Raw genomic sequence first — 19,676 nt, forward strand, 5'->3', positions numbered from 1 at the left:
CTTTGAATATCAGTGCTCCTTGAATTCTGGCCTATTTAGCATCTTTGATTCAATCCCTCCGCCATTTGTGGCGATACCTTCAGCTGCCTAGGCAGTGTGTTCCAGAGTTCCCTCTCTAAACCTACCTCTTGGATTAGCTTTAGACCAACTGCCCTAATATCCCCTTTTGTGCCTCAGTGTCAAATTTGTTTGATTATGCGCCTATGAAGCATGATAAGCTCCTATAAAGCAGCTGGGAAACTTTTAATATGTTAAAAGTGCCATGCAAATACAAACTGTTGTAATTGTGAGGCTATTTTGCTATTCAATAAGATCATGGCTGATCTTCCATCTCAGCTCCATTTTCCCACTCTATCCCTTTTTGCTTTGATTCCCTAATTTTCCAAAAATCTATCTCACTCTTGAATATCCTCAATGACTGAATATGCACAAGACTAGAGAACTCAAAGATTCACAACCCTTTGTGTGAAGAAACTTTTCCTCATTTCAGTCCTAAATCGCCAACCTCTTACCCTAAGACTATGACCTCATTTCTAGACTCTCCTGCTATTCAATCTTTTTAAAAAAAATTAAACTTACACTTATATAGAATCTTTAACATAACAGAGTGAGGGACAGCACTTCACATCCACCTACTCTTTCAAATTTGGTCACCTGTTTGTATCTTCATCCTTGTACTCTGGCTGCACCATTCATCTTACCATCCCACACCGCACTATTCTTACCAAGAGGAAACTGTTGAGTGAAAAAAAATCAGGGACAGACCAGCTTATCCCACCCTCCCCATACACAAAAAGTAAGGCAACTATCTCTCCCCAACCCACCTACCCGAACACAAATCATAGCATGTTGGAGCACTGTAACCTCCACTGCTCAAAGATTTTGTTGGTTTCTCTTGCCTCTCTCCCAACATTTCCTCCTTCTCTTCCCTCTTCCTCTCCATTCCCTTTCTCTTTCCCTTATCCCCAAATTTCTCTCACAGCTGCCTTTCTTTTCCACCTGCCTCTTCCCCCTCGCCCTTCTCCTCCTGAGTGCAAAAATCCCACACACTCCTGCTACACCTGAATAGTGCACTTGATTATACATTTGCACTTAACGTGATGCAAGAAGGATGAACATTTTTGGAATTTAAGCACGTTGAATTTGTTGTCATAGTTTTGAAGGTATTGTAATTTTTTGTTCAGTTCTTTCTGTTTTAATTCTAGCTCCTTGTAAGGAAACGATAACTCACTGTACCTCTATTTTTGATGGACCATAGCTTTTCACTGGAGGAGGCTGACAATTCTCAGAAATAACAAACAGCTGGCCAGAGAGTGCGGCAGAGCTCACATTGTTAAATATGACCACTTGAACAGTAAATTCTCCTTCCCTGTAAAAACAAAACCCATATAGTGGTTATAAATACATTATTCCAGTCAGGCAGAAAATATATATAATAAAAACAAAAACAGAATTACCTGGAAAAACTCAGCAGGTCTGGCAGCATCGGCGGAGAAGAAAAGAGTTGACGTTTTGAGTCCTCATGACCCTTCGACAGAACTTGAAATCGAGTCCAAGAAAGAGTTGAAATATAAGCTGGTTTAAGGTGTGTGTGTGGGGGGCGGAGAGAGAGAGAGAGAGAGAGAGAGAGAGAGGTGGAGTGGGGGTGTGGTTGTAGGGACAAACAAGCAGTGATAGAAGCAGATCATCAAAAGATGTCAACAACAATAGTACAAAAGAACACATAGGTGTTAAAGTTAAAGTTGGTGATATTATCTAAACGAATGTGCTAATTAAGAATGGATGGTAGGGCACTCAAGGTATAGCTCTAGTGGGGGTGGGGAGAGCATAAAAGATATAAAAAAAAAAATTTTTTTTTTCCTTTCCTTTTCTTCTTTATAATGGAAATAGATGGGAAAAGGAAAATCTATATAATTTATTGGAAAAAAAAGAAAAGGAAGGGGGAAACAGAAAGGGGGTGGGGATGGGGGAGGGAGCTCACGACCTAAAGTTGTTGAATTCAATATTCAGTCCGGATGGCTGTAAGGTGCCTAGTCGGAAGATGAGGTGTTGTTCCTCCAGTTTGCGTTGGGCTTCACGGGAACAATGCAGCAAGCCAAGGACAGACATGTGGGCAAGAGAGCAGGGTGGAGTGTTAAAATGGCAAGCGACAGGGAGGTTTGGGTCATTCTTGCAGACAGACCGCAGGTGTTCTGCAAAGTGGTCGCCCAGTTTACGTTTGGTCTCTCCAATGTAAAGGAGACCACATTGGGAGCAACGAATGCAGTAGACTAAGTTGGGGGAAATGCAAGTGAAATGCTGCTTCACTTGAAAGGATTGTTTGGGTCCTTGGACGGTGAGGAGAGAGGAAGTGAAGGGGCAGGTGTTGCATCTTTTGCGTGGGCATGGGGTGGTGCCATAGGAGGGGGTTGAGGAGTAGGGGGTGATGGAGGAGTGGACCAGGGTGTCCCGGAGGGAGCGATCCCTACGGAATGCCGATAGTGGGGGGGTGAAGGGAAGATGTGTTTGGTGGTGGCATCATGCTGGAGTTGGCGGAAATGGCGGAGGATGATCCTTTGAATGCGGAGGCTGGTGGGGTGATAAGTGAGGACAAGGGGGACCCTATCATGTTTCTGGGAGGGAGGAGAAGGTGTGAGGGCGGATGCGCGGGAGATGGGCCGGACACGGTTGAGGGCCCTGTCAACGACCGTGGGTGGAAAACCTCGGTTAAGGAAGAAGGAGGACATGTCAGAGGAACTGTTTTTGAAGGTAGCATCATCGGAACAGATGCGACGGAGGCGAAGGAACTGAGAGAATGGGATGGAGTCCTTACAGGAAGCGGGGTGTGAGGAGCTGTGGTCGAGATAGCTGTGGGAGTCGGTGGGTTTGTAATGGATATTGGTGGACAGTCTATCACCAGAGATTGAGACAGAGAGGTCAAGGAAGGGAAGGGAAGTGTCAGAGATGGAACACGTGAAAATGATGGAGGGGTGGAGATTGGAAGCAAAATTAATAAATTTTTCCAAGTCCCGACGAAAGCATGAAGCGGCACCGAAGTAATCATCGATGTACCGGAGAAAGAGTTGTGGAAGAGGGCCGGAGTAGGACTGGAACAAGGAATTTTCCACATACCCCATAAAGAGACAGGCATAGCTGTGGCCCATGCGGGTACCCATAGCCACACCTTTTATTTGGAGGAAGTGAGAGGAGTTGAAGGAGAAATTGTTCAGCGTGAGAACAAGTTCAGCTAGACGGAGGAGAGTAGTGGTGGATGGGGATTGTTCGGGCCTCTGTTCGAGGAAGAAGCTAAGGGCCCTCAGACCATCCTGGTGGGGGATGGACGTGTAGAGGGATTGGACGTCCATGGTGAAGAGGAAACGGTTGGGGCCAGGGAACTGGAAATTGTTGATGTGACGTAAGGTGTCAGAGGAATCACGGATGTAGGTGGGAAGGGACTGGACAAGGGGAGAGAGAAGGGAGTCAAGATAACTAGAAATGAGTTCTGTGGGGCAGGAGCAATCTGAGACGATCGGTCTACCGGGGCAGTTCTGTTTGTGGATTTTGGGTAGGTGATAGAAGCGGGCTGTCCGAGGTTGGGCGACTATCAGGTTGGAAGCTGTGGCAGGGAGATCCCCAGAGGAGATGAGGTCAGTGACAGTCCTGGAAACAATGGTTTGATGTTCAGTGGTGGGGTCATGGTCCAGGGAGAGGTAGGAGGAAGTGTCTGCGGGTTGATGCTCAGCCTCCGCAAGGTAGAGGTCAGTGCGCCAGACAACAACAGCGCCACCCTTGTCAGCGGGTTTGATGACAACATCAGGGTTGGACCTGAGAGAATGGAGTGCAGTAAGTTCAGAGAGAGACAGGTTAGAATGGGTGAGAGGAGCAGAGAAATTGAGACGACTAATGTCGCGCCAACAGTTCTCAATGAAAAGATCAAGAGAAGGTAAGAATCCAGAGGGAGGGGTCCAGGTGGAGGGAGAATATTGGAGATGGGTAAAAGGATCCATTGAACTGGGAGAGGACTCCTGCCCAAAGAAGTGAGCCCGGAGACGAAGACGACGGAAGAAGAGTTCAGCATCATGCCGAGCCCGAAATTCATTGAGGTGAGGGCGTAAAGGTATGAAACTAAGTCATTTGCTGAGCACTGAACGTTCAGCATCGGAGAGGGGAAGGTCAGAGGGTATAGTGAATACACGGCTGGGGTTGGGATTGGAAGATGGGGTGGGGACGGAGGGACAGGCCGGGGTGGAGGGTCCTAGATGGGTGTTGGTGTCGATGAGTTGTTGGAGCTTGCGTTCCTTAGCACTTGAGAGAATATATATATATATATATATACATAAATGTTTATCTTCTAAAATAAATATATATATATATATATAAAATATATATATATATATAAAATATATATATATATAAAATATATATATATATAAAATATATATATATATATATATAAAATATATATATATATATATAAAATATATATATATATATAAAATATATATATATATATATAAAATATATATATATATTTGTATATTTGTATATATATATGAAATATATATGTTTATCTTCTAAAACTTGCATGTGACAAAAAATAGCAAGGTTACTTCTGAAGACCAGATGTTTTGAAGTTGTGTTCAGTGTGTGATACAATTCATCAGAAATACTCTACTGACCAAATATAATAATTGTTTTTAAACGTTACACTGTTAGATTTGGTTCCTTCTAAAAGCACCGAAGTGCAAAATAAATCAGCTATTGTCACCTTAACACCACTAGTTTCCTATTCCTCTTCGGCAACAATTGAAATTCACAATGGCTTTCGACCTCTAAAATGTTAGTCAGATGTTTGAACTGAATCATCAATGTGATAGTTCTTCACTTTAGTCTAATATTTATATAAGTAAAAGCATGGTGATAATCGCAGAGCTCAGATAAGCAACATTTTTAGTGCCAACAAAATACTGGGCAGAATTTTCTGCCTGTTGGGCGGGCGGGCCCGCCCGACCCAATCGTTGGCGGGCGCAGAGCGTATTGCCGCCGGTGAAGTGGGCCACACCACCATTTTACATGGGCAGGCCAATTAAGGCCCGCCCAGCGTGACGTCCGGCGGGAAGCTCTATGAGCTCCCTGTGCGGGCATGGGCAAATCCCTGAAATCGAGAGTGCGCTCTTTCATGCATGTGCACGAAAGAGCGCACATCTCCCTGAGGCTAAGTGCAGCCTCAGGGAGATCACCTGGACTTTTAAAAATATTAAAAGTAGAAAAAAAATCCCCTTACATGTCCCCTCATATGACAATGTCATATGAGTTGGGACATGTTCATAATTCACAGAACAACTTTATTATAATTTTTAAAACCCTGCATAAAACCTCATCCCACCGCTGGATGAGGTTTCACGTTTTCTCTATTTGCCGCCGGGGCTCCTGGCCGACCTGCCAACCTTAAGGTTGGACGGGTGGGTCCTTTAATTGGTTAAATGATCCTGCCAATGGCCTCAAGTGGCCACTAACAGGTCAGCGGGCCGCAGCTGATTTTCCTGCGCACCCGCCTTCCTGAAAATTTAAATGGGGGGAATGATGTCGGGGCTTCCACCCAACGTCATCCTGCGTCATTTTATGTGTTGATGAGTGCGCCCCACCCCCTGCTCACCGACCACAAAATTCTGCCCACTGTTTCTAAGTTAACGTGCTGAGCTTTTATTGAAAAATGACCACAGAAGCACATACTTTCATTCTTCTTCATGTCAGTGTGTGCTCCTAACACCATTTCTAATATATCCACTCTGCCCCCAACCCGTTCCACCAATTTCCCCACACTACAACCCCACCACCCAACTCCCCCATTCCACATGCCCTATCTACCTACCATGTCACTTAATAGGTAAATTTCCCTTTCTGGTGGCACTTATCCATAACTTTTTTAGTGATGCTTGTTCTTCAGCAAATCTTTCTCTGTTAATGACAGTTGCCTATTGCTACCATTTCACAATGGGCAATTTACTGCTGCTACATTTGCTAGTATAGACTATGGTTGCAGAAATAGCCAGTGTTGTTCTGTAAATGATCAGGCTATGGAGTATTAATACTATTTTCTCCTTAAGATACAGGTGCCTCCTCAGTTACAATACCATGTCCAAGCAACCATTCTTCAAATGTCAGCCTATACAAGTAATCTGACCTGATGGGTGGGGCTAGGGGAGGGCATCCCAACCATGTCCAAGCCTATATTCACTTGATGTCCACTCATGCACTTTCAACAAGTTACCAAATGGAGATTATGAGCAGGAACACTGGGCCCATTGTTACAATCAAGTTGAGATCAGTCTTCGCTCAACAGTGCACACGGCATGTCCCTTTCCAGTTGAAATAATGCATCTTAAATTACAATTCATGAGTAGATAAAGCTATTTCCTTCAACTTTAAAGAAAACAAATGTAGAAAATGTGAAGTTTTATTTTCTTTATCAGCACCAAGAAAAGAATCCTCATTTACAAACATGTAGGCATATCTTTTACACTAACCTTAAAGATTTGATCTAACAGCAGAATCTGCCTACCTGTCGTAACTGTGATACTCCCTCCTGTTCCCAATCATCACAGTACCATCACCAAAATTCCACCAATAAGAGAGATTGGTTCCATAGTTAATGCGCGCTTCCATCACAACACTAGAGTTTAAGAGAACTGAAATAAGATCTTGATTGTTCATTCGAAGCCTGTTCGGCTCAACTATCTGCTGTACCTCTACAGGGTAGATGTTTGATGTGAAAGAACTAATCTGATTCGAGGCATTTACGATCACATTGTACCTGCAAAACACAAACAGCTTTAATTACAATTCATTAAACCCACTCAGTAACATGTGTGCCCCAAAACCACTGCTCACCTGGTGTGGAATTGTATGTGTTTATGTGTGTGAATTGGCTATAATCTCAAAGTCAAGCATAAATTTCTACCCTTACTCCTTCTCCAACCTCCTAGGAGCACAATAGGGTTCTCTTTTTCCTCACCTTCCATCCCACTAGTCTCCACATTCATGTCCCATCACCTCCAATGCTATGGCACTAACAAACACATATTCCCTTCCAAGCCCCTTCAGAACTCCAAAGGGACCATTCCATCTGCGATACCTTGGTCCACTCTTCAATCAACCCCACTACCACTTCCACTTGCTAAGGACATCTTCCAAGCAAGTACAGGAGATACAACATCTGTCCTTTTACCTTCTCCATTCCAACCATTCAGGGTCCCAAAGTCTTTTCAGGAGAAAGAGTGACTTACTTGTCCTTTGTTCAATTTAGTGTGCTCTATTCACTACTCACGATGTGGTTTCCTCTACTTTGCAGAGATCAAATCTATAGTAGGCCTCAGTGTCTTATTGAAAAAGAAAGTAAACAGCAAGCAACCGAAACAAAGGACTGAGGCCTCCACAGTCAAGGGCGGGCAAATGGAAGTTTTACTTTTAAGGATAGCTGGAGCTGAGGAAAATGCTCCAAAGGACTTTGGCATATTTATGGGTGGTCCATGCTGAAGTACATAACTAAAATTGATGTGTCTTATAAGAAAATTATTGGGGGAAGTAGGAAGTAAACCTGAGTGTAAAGCATATATAGTTATAAACCATATCGTTAAGTTAATAGTACTTGTTTTAATTCTTTTGTGTACAACAGAGTTTGTTTTGTTAAGAAAATTAAATCTTGTGTAGTTCTATTGGTTAAAAAGAGGTATTCGGATTTCTTTTTAAATGTTCACTAACTGGGTTGTAAAAGCATATAAATTGCAGAAATTCTATTTGGAAATTCCTGGTTCAGTGCTTGTTTTCAAATTGTTGGATAGTGCTGAAGTATCACACACGGACAGGATCTTGGTCTTTAACTAGAGCTAGATTCACAGAAAGAAACACACTTTTGGATCAAATGCCTGAGGCTTTAAAACCATTCCTGGGAAAGCAGTCAATTCCAATGGCCTTTACGGCACAACTGGAACATTCGGCTGTGTCACAAAGGATAGAGGAGTGAGACCGTTCAGATATGGGGCACATGGGTCAATGCAACAAAAGAATCTCAGACAGGAGAAATAAGGATGGGGACTATATTGGCAGGACTGGCCATCAACAGGAATGGGGTAATAATAACAGAAGAATAAACCCAGCATTGCCCAGGGTATTATTAATAGGTGTTTCAATGGGATTTGAAATATCATTGTGTTAAATTGTCCAAAACAGAACAAGATTTTCCGAGCGGCGCACGACAAGGGAGGTTCAGGAAGGGAAGATGACAATATTGACTAGTCTGAGGGATTGTACTGGTCACAAGAAGCTTCAGTCTGGTAATGAGTGTACTAGTCGTGGAGTTGACTGCTTTCCCAGGAATGGTTTAAAGCCTCAGGCATCTGATCCAAAAATGTGTCTCTATCTGTGAATCTAACTCTAGTTAAAGACCAAGATCCTGTCCATGTGTGACATTTTAACACAATCCAACAATTTGAAAACAAGCACTGAACCAGGAATTTCCAAATAGAATTTCTGCAATTTATATGTTTTTACAATCCAGTTAGTGAGCATTAACGTTTTAAAAAAATCCAAATACCTCCTTTTAACCAATAGAACTACACCACAAGATTAATTGCACCGTGTTGGACAATGGTTGCACAATCACAGTATGTGGAATGGATTAGTTGAAATGTTATTTTGATCCTTGCCACTGAGTGAATCCAAGTAAGGTCAAGGAATATGGAAGTTCGCCTTGCGTCAGGTTCGGGGATGACAACACATTTAAGGTTACTGAAAAGAGTAGTGATTCCATGTAGACTAGCTGGGGTGAGCCACTTTATTAGTACAGATGTAGTGTCTAATGAGATACTCTTGCTGCTGAGCAAGCCATCCATGAAAAAGCAAAAAAAAGAGATATTAGACATGGAACATGATAAAGCAATTGTCTTCATAAAGTCAGTAGGTTTGCAAATTACTCAATCAGGGCATTATTGCATCCCTTTAACAAAACCTAGCATTTCTAATCAGAATGTTAATAAAGTGTTAATGGCATCAGGTGATAGGAATTTTGGAACAAAAACAAATGGTCTTAAAGTTACATCGACAATTTGCTCATCCTTGTCACAGATTAAAAATCCTACTAAAGGGTGCAAGTGTAGTTAATAATGAGTACACAAAGCTTATTGAAGAGATTGCTGAAAAATGTGATATAGGTAACAAGTTTGGAGGATACCATCGTGTCATATTGCAAGTCTCCTGATAGCACAAGGTTTTATTGCAGTAGTAGTTATGGATTTAAAGGTGTTGGACAAGGATGGAAACATTTTCATTTTATATTTTATAGATATGGCAAAAATATTGAGTATTTCTACAGTAATGCATGGTAAAGACAAGAGCAATTCTGGATAAAATCATGAAAAAATGGATAGGCACTGGACTGGGGCACCAGCCAAATTTCTAACTGATAATGTTTTGGCGGGGGGGTGGAGTTGGTGGGAATTTTCCAATGGCACATTTAGAGATGTGCAAAAATATGAACATTGTAGTGATGAACACTGCAGCTGAAAGTCCCTTCAATAATGGGCTTTGTGAAAGCAATCATGGAGTGATTGATGAGATGCTCCATAAGATCTTAGTTGACCAGCCAAACTGTAAGCTAACATCTGCCCTGTCATGGGCAGTTCATTTGAAGAATTCACTTCAAATGGTTGAGGCCTACAGTCCGTATCAGTTGGTCTACAGGAGAAATCCAAAAATATCTTCAGTGATGTATATTTCGTGCTCCAGCCTTGGAGAGGATTCCAATTCGCTCTGCCTTTTCTGCACTTTTGAATGCCCTACATGCAGGCAGAAGGGCATTCATCAAGTCTGAGAAAATTCAGCGAGCCAAGACCATCAGAAATAAACATTAATCCTGAGGTTTTACTATGCTATAAAAGAGCAGGTCAGAAAGAATGGAAAGGACCGGATAAAGTGATGGATGATGGAAAGATAGTAATTCTCGAACATGGGAGTCAAACTATTAAAGTACGTTCATTTAGGTTAATCAGGACAGAAACTTGTAGAATCTGAGAAATTAATAGAAGATGATGTGGCGCCCTACACCTCACATACTTAAATATTTGACAGCTATGAGGAGGAGAATATGATAGGTAAGGGGCTGGATGACAAAGTGATACCAAAGCACAGGATAGGGCTATTTTACCCAAATGCAACTGCCGAAAGTTGGTACTAGGGTAACAGACATACCAGAAAGGTCCAGCGAATGGAGGGATCCAATTATTGTAGGAACAGCAGGGAAAGCCACCAGCAAATTCAAATATTGGCTAAATGTTCGAGATGGACAAGAAGCAAGACTTATGCACTGCAAAAACGAGGTGAAACTGTGGAAAGCAGTGCGAGTTCCCATTCAGGAAGTGACTCTGGCCCTAGGAAACGATCAAGTGCTGGCACAGAACATCTGATCTTGGAAGAGAGAGGTCATCTAACAGTAATCCAGAAAGAGACAGGAGGGCAGGTAGAGGCCCTGGTTTGATGAGAACAAGGACTATTAGAACAATCTAGAAATGTTACTAGAAGTAGAAGCCCTTATGATCAGGAGGTTTTGGTGGCTAAAAACAAATTAGAAGATAAATCAATAAGAGATGCGAAACAAAAAGAGTTTTGATAGCTCTAAAGAATTTTGTGTATATTCTGAAGTGCCAGATAGGGGACAGTCAGCCTCGTCACACAGGTGGATATGTATGGAAAAAGTACTTCCTGATAGGACATAAGGTGAAAGTGAGACTAGTGGCTCGAGGTTTTGAAGAGAGACTTTGTGATCAAGATGTTAGAGTGGACTCCCCCATGCCAGGAAAAGTGATCTTGAAGATTATATTACCTCCCTTAGCCACATATGCGTGGGAATGTAGGTCGATTGATATAAAAGCTGCATTTTTGCAGGATGAAAAATTTCAGAGAGATGTTTTTGAAACCACCAAAAGAAGCAAGTAATATAGAAGAGAAGCTGTTGAAATTAAGTAGATATGTTTATTGATTAAACAATTCATTGAGGGTGTGTCTTGCTGAAAGTAGGTCATATTCAGCTGAAAGCAGATCCAGCAATGTTCTACTATAGAACTCAGAGGCATCTCAATGAAGCACGTCACTGATTTTCTTGGGGACATCCTGTGCAATTTGAGCAATTTGTTATAAAAGGGGAATTTAAGATTGGAAGTCAGGTTTCAAGGGCCTTTAAAAGTATAGGTTGATATAGGGTTTAAATATGTAGATTGGGAGTAACCTTGAATTAACAATCATGCCTAAAAAGTGTTAATCTTTTTCCGATAAATCAGACCAGATCCTCACAGGAAGATGACCTTGCACCCAAAGAAGAAATATATCAGTTAAGAAGCTCAATTGGGCACTTAAACTGGCTATGCACTCGGACAAGAACCAATGACAGTTACGAAGTATTGGCATTTGAGGTGGTTCTGAGGGCAAATAAAACCTTTGAAAAATTAAATTTAGAGAAATGTGCACTCAAGTTTCCAGGCTTGGGCGATCCAAATGATAAAAAGTTAGTCCGTTTTAGTGATGTTTCCCATGCCAATCTTCCAGATGGGTATTCAGATACAGCTGGATTTATTATATTCTTGGTGAGTGAAAATGGAAAAAGTTATCCCTCAGCCTGGAAAACCAAGAAAACAGGGCGTTCAAACTTACCCTAGCTGTAGAAATACTGGTGCTTGTGGAAACAAAAGATATGGGATTGTACTTATCTAACAATCTGAAGGAAATCCTATACAAGGACATTCTAAGAAAAATTTGCCCTTTGACTACTAGGTGGATAATCGTTCTCTTTGGAACAAGGGCGGAGAAGAAAAGAGTTGACGTTTCGAGTCCTCATGACCCTTCGACAGAACCCAGTTGAGTTCTGTCGAAGGGTCATCAGGACTCGAAACGTCAACTCTTTTCTTCTCCGCCAATGCTGCCAGACCTGCTGAGGTTTTCCCGGTAATTCTGTTTTTGTTTTGGATTTCCAGCATCCGCAGTTTTTTTGTTTTTATCTCTTTGGAACAATGTTCATTTGACAAATGGTGTCACTGAAAAAAGGTCGAGGATCGACTTTGCTAGATTATAGGAAATGTAGGAGAGAAAAGAGATTTCTAAAAAAAAATGTCAAAGCAAGTGACCAATTATCAGACTGTTTTACAAAGAGGAATACTTGCTCCAAGAAATTGTTGAAGGTCCTAGAAGAAGGATGTCTTGTGTCTAAGAAATATGGAAAACTTAATTATTTTTTCTCTGACTGCTTTGTAATAATCTAAGTATGTTATAAAGTTTCCACTCAAACTTAATTGCATATTACTGCAAGTGAAATCTGCCTTGAACCATTGCAATTAGGCAGTGTTTTAAAAACAGAATTTAAAAAAATAAGTTTTGCTTAAAATATCCTTGATAAATTTATGTGATAACATGATGCAGGTTGATTAATACAGCTGAAATGAGCTTATGACAAAAAAATTCATTCACTACCTGTCAATTTTAAATAACTGAAAATTGCTTTAAAAACTCCAGAGTACAATTTGCTGAGGCATATTGGTGTACAGTGTTCAATACAACAGTTAAGTGAATGAAAAAAATTATATTCAACAGCTTATGAAACATGCCCATTGCCAACTTAACTTTGAGAGCCTGCCTGAAAGCCTACAAAAGGATGCAATTAGCAGAAACATATAATAGTAATCAACTTTCACTGGGAGCTGGCCAATTTTGTAAGCAGGGTCAGCTTCACGCACAGTTACTTTTAACTATGCAAATTATCACAGAAACTTGCTTTGCATTTGAAATTCTGTGATCTCTTGCACTGGCTTGGTCAATTTCATATAAATCATGCTGAGGGAAAAGCACAAGCTAGTGGAAACTCCAGACCCTTATTTTCAAATGTTAGTTATATTGGTAAATCTGCAGCTGTCTGGAAAATTAAATTATGGTTCCAAACAGCTTCAGAAAATTATTTAAGTAAAATTTGTCAGTTTTTTTGATTCAAGATTGGTAGCTCTAGATAAAAACTATGATTGCTCAATTGTCTGCAACTTAAATTTTCCTCATTAATAATTACCAACAGAATTGAACTGCTTTTAATCTATTTGTGTTTTGTCAATCAGGTATTTATATCTCAGTCAATTCCTAAATTTGCCTGATGGTCTCAGGTGTGATATTTTTGATGAAAACTTTCAAAGGCACTATGTGATAGATGCGTGTTTAATCCTGAAGCAGGTTTGCTACAGACCTGAACTGGCAGCATTAGAACAAAATTCCTGAACTTCTAAACATCTGAGGTCCAAAATTCTAATCGGACCCAATGACGTCAGATCAACTGATGGTGGCAGGAACTTGAGGTTGGACCCTGCTCTGATTCTGCCCCACTCAAAATGTCGTCTTAAATCTGGTGGGAAGGCAGTGAGTTTTTCATGGCTTGCCTCTCATGTGAAGGGAGCATATCTGAGGGAGTTCCCAAGTTACCCTAGGATTTCACCCAGTGTGCACTTATAAAGCCTAAAATGTTTACCAGTTCAGAACTCCAGGGAGGCCCTATCTTATTTACGAGTTTATGAGATTGAGTTTATGAAATTGCCCATCCCTAAGAAAGTGGTGATCAACCGCCTTCTTGAACCACTGCAAGCCATGTGGTGTAGATGTACTCATTGTGCTGTGAGGAATATAGTAATCAATTCAAGATGGGATCAAATATCTTTATTTTTAAACTAAAAGCCTCCCTCAGGAGCATAAGATTCCTTCTCCTTTGTTACATTTTTAGCCTGATCAGGGCCTTGGGATGCTCCTAACTAAGCAGTTTTGGGTCAATCCAATTGCTGCCAACCAATTGCAACTGTTGCTGCCTGAGGTGCCCTTAGAGTCATGTGCTGATTACGAAAACTATCCCACTCTCAGAATTTAGGGTGGCCTTCTAGTCCACTCCACCAAACCTCGGCTGACACGGCAGGCTCATCAGAATTTCAGGCTTATCATCTGTTCTTTGAAGAGATCTGAACACAACTTAGTCAAGTCTATGGGCAGAAATTTCCATCTAGCGAGGGGGGGTTGGGGGTGGTGGGAGGCGGAGCGGGCGTGGGCCCGACTGCCGCCCGCGATTGGGTCCGTGCCGTCATTTTACACAGGCGGGCCAATTAAGGTCTGCCCAGCGTGTTTCCCAACTTCCGTAGATAGCGGGAGTGTGTGGGCTGCAGCGGGCGTGTACAGACCCCCGGGTCCAATGGCAACCCAGCAGTCTGTTTAAAAGAAGGCCTGGCAGCCTCCTGTAGGCTGCTCAGAATGGCCAGTTTCAGGCTGCAGCAGGAGGATTCGGATGAGCAGACCAGGCTGGAGGGTAGGCCAGTGGAGCTGGCCAGGGTATGCCAGTGCGCCCCTCATTTTTCTGATGACTGCCTTGCTGTCCTCCTCGAGGAGGTGTTGGTCCCCCAAGATCAGAGGAGGAGTCTCCACCACATGACGAAACATGGCTGCGAGGAGGTTGCGGAGGAGGTGAGCTCCTGCGATGTGGTGCGGTGCACCTGGATCCAGTGCCGCAAGCATTTCAACGATTTGTTGCACTCTGGCAGGGTGAGTACCATATTGGCATTGGGCATTTAACCCAGCAGGTAGCCTTACCATCTGCAGCCCAGGGCACAGTGGTAACAGCATTTCGCAATCGCTGGAGGAGCTGGCAGAGACAGAGAGTGCCCATGGAGCCAGCAGGAGGACTGCAGGGGACCAGGCACATGCTCAGTTAGTGGCTGATGATGTGCCTCTGGAGTCGTCCACAACGCAGCAGCTGCAGGAAATGCAGCCGGGTGTGCGGGAGCATCTGGGGGAGATACATGAGGCTATGCTTGGCTTGGTCTCTGTGGTGGAGGAGTCCACGCGGATGCTCGCTGAAGCAATGAGCTTCATGGCTGAGCACCAGGCATCCTCCATGGAGAGAATGGCGACTCTCGTGGAGAGGCTCCTCCAGGAGACCCCGCAAAGCTGCCTGGGGATGCGCCCTGACCAGCAAGCCCTCACATCAGCATCGACCTCAGATGGTCAGTGCCAATGTGGGAGATGGTGTGGGCATCAAGCTTCCCAACTCGTTGCCATCCATCCACGGTGAGCATAGAGGTCCAAAGCGACCTTACGTCGGCGCACCTCACGCCTGTCATCTCTGCAGGATCCTCTCAGGGTGCTCCAGGTGAGGGCAGCAGCTCCTTTGCCCCTCTCCCAGTGAACATTTCATCCGGTGAGGCTGTGACGGCTGGGGAGATACCAGCTGTGGAACAGGCAGCTCCCTCCCAGGCAGGGCCAGCACAGGCTCCACGGGCCAGAGGACGACCGCCAAGGTCATCGAGGCCAACAGGACAGCAGAGTGAGCAGGCTGGCACAGGTGCCACTCTGAGCGATGAGGCAGCACCAAGACATAGCACCCGGAAACAAAAGCATAAAGCACCTTAGGCACACCAGGGGTTTTTCACTGGTGCTTTTGCACTGGCCCGAGATGAGATCCTTATTATTTCTTTTTGACTGTTAACACTATTGTTTTCTCTTTGTGATAAGTTCTTTTGCTTCACACATTAAATGCAGATATGTGACCATGGCTGAGTGTGCCTCATTTCTTCTGCATGTGTATGGTTGACAAAAGTGTAATGAGTGATTTGTTGGATTTTATTTACAAGGCCCTTAGTGTTCCTGACCTGGCAGATTTTGCACTTAGGTGTCAAGTATCGAGGCGGCAGCCCAGGCTTGTCCTGGTGGTCCATCTGTGTTGTGCTAGCTGAAGGTTCGTTGGATTAAAGCATCCTGGATGTCCATGCCTCCCTCTAGTATGCCTGGGTCAGCATCTACCCCCTCAGCATTTCCCTGTGCATGCTCATCCTCGGAATCACTGCTGGACTCAACGTGTGCAGCTGCAGCCAATGCGTCAATATCTTCATCGTTCACCATGCCTCCAGCGTAAGATTGTGGAGAGCCCAGCATGCAACCACTATCACCGGCACATGACCTGGGGGGTACTGGAGGGGGCCCCCTGAGCAGTCCAGGCATCGGAAGTGCATCTTGAGAAGACCGATGGTTCTCTCCACCACAGCCCTTGTGGAGGTATGGCTCCTATTGTACCGCTGCTCAGCTTCTGTTCTTGGACGGCGGAGAGGTGTCATGAGCCACCTTCTGCAGGGATAGCCCCTGTCACCCAGCAGCCATCCATCAAGCTGGGCTGGAGCACTGAAGAGCACCGACCGCTGGGAGTGTCTGAGGATGTAGGCATCGTGGGAGCTGCCTGGGTACCTGCACAGACTTGTAAAATCAGCATCCTGTGATCACACACTATCTGCACGTTCATGGAGTGGAAGCCCTTCCTCCTGACAAAGGCACTAGGCTCACCTGCTGGCGCCTTAATGGCCAGATGTGTGCAGCCTATTGCACGCTGGACACGGGGGAAGCCAGCAATGACCACGAAGCCTCTGGCTCACTGCGTCTGGCTTGCCTGGTCCCAACGGAAGTGGATGAAGGTCAATGCACATCTAAACAGAGCGTCTGTAACCTGCTTGACACAAGTGTGGACAGCTGATGGGAGACACAGCAAAAATCACCCACCGAGCCCTGGAAGGAGCCAGAGGCATAGAAGTTGAGGGCAGCTGTGACCTTCAGAGCCTCTGGCATGGGGTGTCCGCCCACACAGTTAGCGGAGATCTCAGGCCCAATCATCTAATATGTAGTTGACTGTCTCCCTTGAGAGGCAGAGCCTCCTTCAGCACTGCACCTCAGTCATATTGAGGTAGCTGCTTCGCTGACTGTATACCCTGGCAGCAGGATAGTGGCGTCATCTGTGGCCCCTTCCGCCTTGGTCTACCTCTTGGCCCTGCGCCCCTTGTGCCTGCAACTGTTCTCCCAAAGGTGGCTCCCCTGGAGGCTGGATGTGCACACCTGGCCGCCTACCCCTTCTAGCCCTCCCTTCTTCCTCAGAGGAGCTTCCTCCAGTGGACAGATCAGCTCCCCATACCCAGGCTAAGGGAAGACTTCCTGAAACCTGCAGGCCCAGAAAAGATTCCTCACTGCAGAGTGCTGACCTGAAGGTTAAGAGTCCAGAAAAAGCAGCTAGGATGTGTTTTGAAGTACTGCAGATCACACAGGCAAGTTTGAAAAACTTTGAACAACAAATGCTTCACAGAGAAGATTCAAAACCCCACTGAGCCCTCTTATCCCGCCCGTGGATGAAGTTAGTACAAATGTCTCCTACCTGCCTGCCCATTGCGCCCGTGCACCAACCCAAAGATTGCACTGATGCCGAAAAATCAGTGCTGATTGAAGACTAAAGGGCCTTAAGTGGCCTGTTAATTAATGGCAGGCGTGTATCAGACTTCCGCCCGCCCAGCGAAATATCGCGATGGTGCGCAGTGACGTCAGGACACTGGCCTGACATCACCGGGTGTCATTTTACGGACGGTCGTGCAGGTCCCACCACTACTACCCCCCCCCCCCACCCCGCCCCACCCCCCACCCCGCCCCACCCGCACCCCCGCATGTCAAACGGAAAATTCTGCCCAATAATATAAAATCATAAGAGGCGCAAAAAATTAGAGATGTGAAATTGAATCACCCAATTTCAGTAGTTTATCTTTACCTCCCTGGAGTTGAATATCTTGTGGTTATACTTCTAGATGTAGTTTTCACTGGCAGTTTATCTCCAAAATACCAAACAAACTGCAATGGGTCATCCTCTGTAGTTAATGCTGTGAATACGATATCAGAATAGGTAGCATATATAGTCTTGTTTGTAGAGATAGAAACAGCTGTAAAACAATGTAAAGTTGATTCATTTAAATATTTAAATGTATAATCTAATATCACAGAATTGTTACAGTGCAGAAGGAGGCCATTCAGCCCATCGTGTCTGCACTGGTTCTCAAAATGATCAAGATTAACAATACAGTGTCAAATTAGGAACAGCTTAATATGTGGGCACAGAAACACTGCAAACTATGTTCAAACTGCTCAAACTCATTTTGCATAGGACACTTATGATCATCAAAAAAAGATTTTCATCCTGCCAGTTTAGCTGATATTAAACTCTCGTTCAGAAGCAAAAAGTAATATGCTAAGCCAGTGCATGAATCAGCCAGCTTATTCGCTCTTTTTAAAAATGTATCATTCAATCATGTATTTGAGGCAATAGAGGTTTTCCATACGCTGCATTCTGTAAAGTACTGCGGCACTGACGTAGGTTGAGGCCATCCCCACTTTATTCCGTGCATTTACTGTGACATTGTAAACTCCAGCAGACAAAAACTTGTGCTTAATTATAGGACCTGAAACACAGAAATAGGTTCCAAACATGAATCGCACAAAAAAAACAAATGTGAAATTCTGCAAAAGTGATCTTTTAACATTTAGTGCTTTTGAGTATATTGAAGCCCTATTCTATTTTGTCTATAACTGGATAGCAGAAATCAAATGTCTTTAAGAGATACTTTGTGCACATAAAGCCTTTGGCCAGCACAACATACAACCTTATTTACCTTCATCTACATAGGAAGTCTGATCGCCCATGTTCCAGCAGTATATCACATCAGTTCCTTTACTCAGTAATGCATTGAAGAGAATTACTTCATTTTTATGAATCACACTGGAATTCATGGTCAGTAACAGGCCTTCTGGAACCATTTGCACATAATAGGCACCAAATTCATTAGTAGCATTGTAGAACTCATTGAAACTTGAGAGTGTGATGTAGAACACGCCCTCTGACAAAGGAAGTTTCAAATAAAGATGACAAGATCATCAGCAAAATGTAGGTTTGTATTTACAATTACATTAACGAGCTGGAAACAAACAACAAAAAGTAAGCAAAATGGAATAATTGAAATAACCTTAACTGTGAAGGAACATTTTCAAAGAGTATGGTCAATAATTTTTTCCTATTTCCAGACTCCCCTGCTTCTCTAACTTCTGAATATCCTTGAATGTGTTATTACCTCCAAAATCCTTGCACATCTTTACTGTAACTCACATCTTTCCTGCAACTCCATGTTTGAACTACATCAATCAGGTTGTTGCCTTTGCCACAGCACTGCAGTGGCCCATATCCAAAACAAAAACAGAAAAACAGAAATACCTGGAAAAACTCAGCAGGTCTGGCAGCATCGGCAGAGAGGAGTACACTTGACGTTTCGAGTACTCATGACCCTGCAACAGGCCCATATCCAAGTCGCAAATGAAATCCTATATGACTGTGACCATGGTAAATTAGCTCCCTCTTGATTTTTCTCTGCCTGGATGTAGCCTTTGTCAAAGTTGACCATGCAATTCTCCTCCAACTCCTCTTCATTAGCCAACTGGGTCGGATCCCCCTCACCTATTTCCAATCCTATGTATCCAGCCATATGCAAAGAATCAATCGCAATGGCCTATCCTTCTGCTCCCTCTAGAATACCCCAGTGATCTCTTCTTGGCCTCTTATTTCCTAGCTGCAAGGTATCCTTTGGCAACATCATTTGACAGCATCACATGTACACCGATGACACCCTACTCTACTTCACCATTACCTTCTCAACCTCTTCAATGGTCCTAATTTATCACATAGCTTGTCCAACACACAGTACTGGATGAATCAAAATTTCCCACAGCTAAATATTGGAAAGAGAGAAGCCATTGCCTCCATCCTTCCATCCATTCTTCAATCATAAGGT

At 43.6% G+C, this 19,676-nt stretch overlaps 1 protein-coding gene across 1 annotated transcript in view; it reads right to left on the reverse strand.

Moving 5' to 3' along the window:
• Window positions 1-18,651, reverse strand: part of LOC121276026 (polycystic kidney disease protein 1-like 1) — a 252,137-nt gene extending 233,486 nt beyond the window's left edge. The window contains exons 1-5 of the mRNA XM_041183968.1: window positions 18,507-18,651; window positions 18,177-18,296; window positions 17,612-17,780; window positions 6,542-6,793; window positions 1,237-1,369 (exon numbers count right to left, since the gene is read on the reverse strand). Coding sequence (XP_041039902.1) covers window positions 1,237-1,369; window positions 6,542-6,793; window positions 17,612-17,780; window positions 18,177-18,296; window positions 18,507-18,651 — 819 coding nt within the window. The remainder of the gene's footprint in view (window positions 1-1,236; window positions 1,370-6,541; window positions 6,794-17,611; window positions 17,781-18,176; window positions 18,297-18,506) is intronic.
• Between the last annotated feature and the right edge of the window lie 1,025 nt (window positions 18,652-19,676).

Source organism: Carcharodon carcharias, chromosome 3, assembly GCF_017639515.1.
Source record: "Carcharodon carcharias isolate sCarCar2 chromosome 3, sCarCar2.pri, whole genome shotgun sequence".
NCBI lineage: Eukaryota > Metazoa > Chordata > Chondrichthyes > Lamniformes > Lamnidae > Carcharodon > Carcharodon carcharias.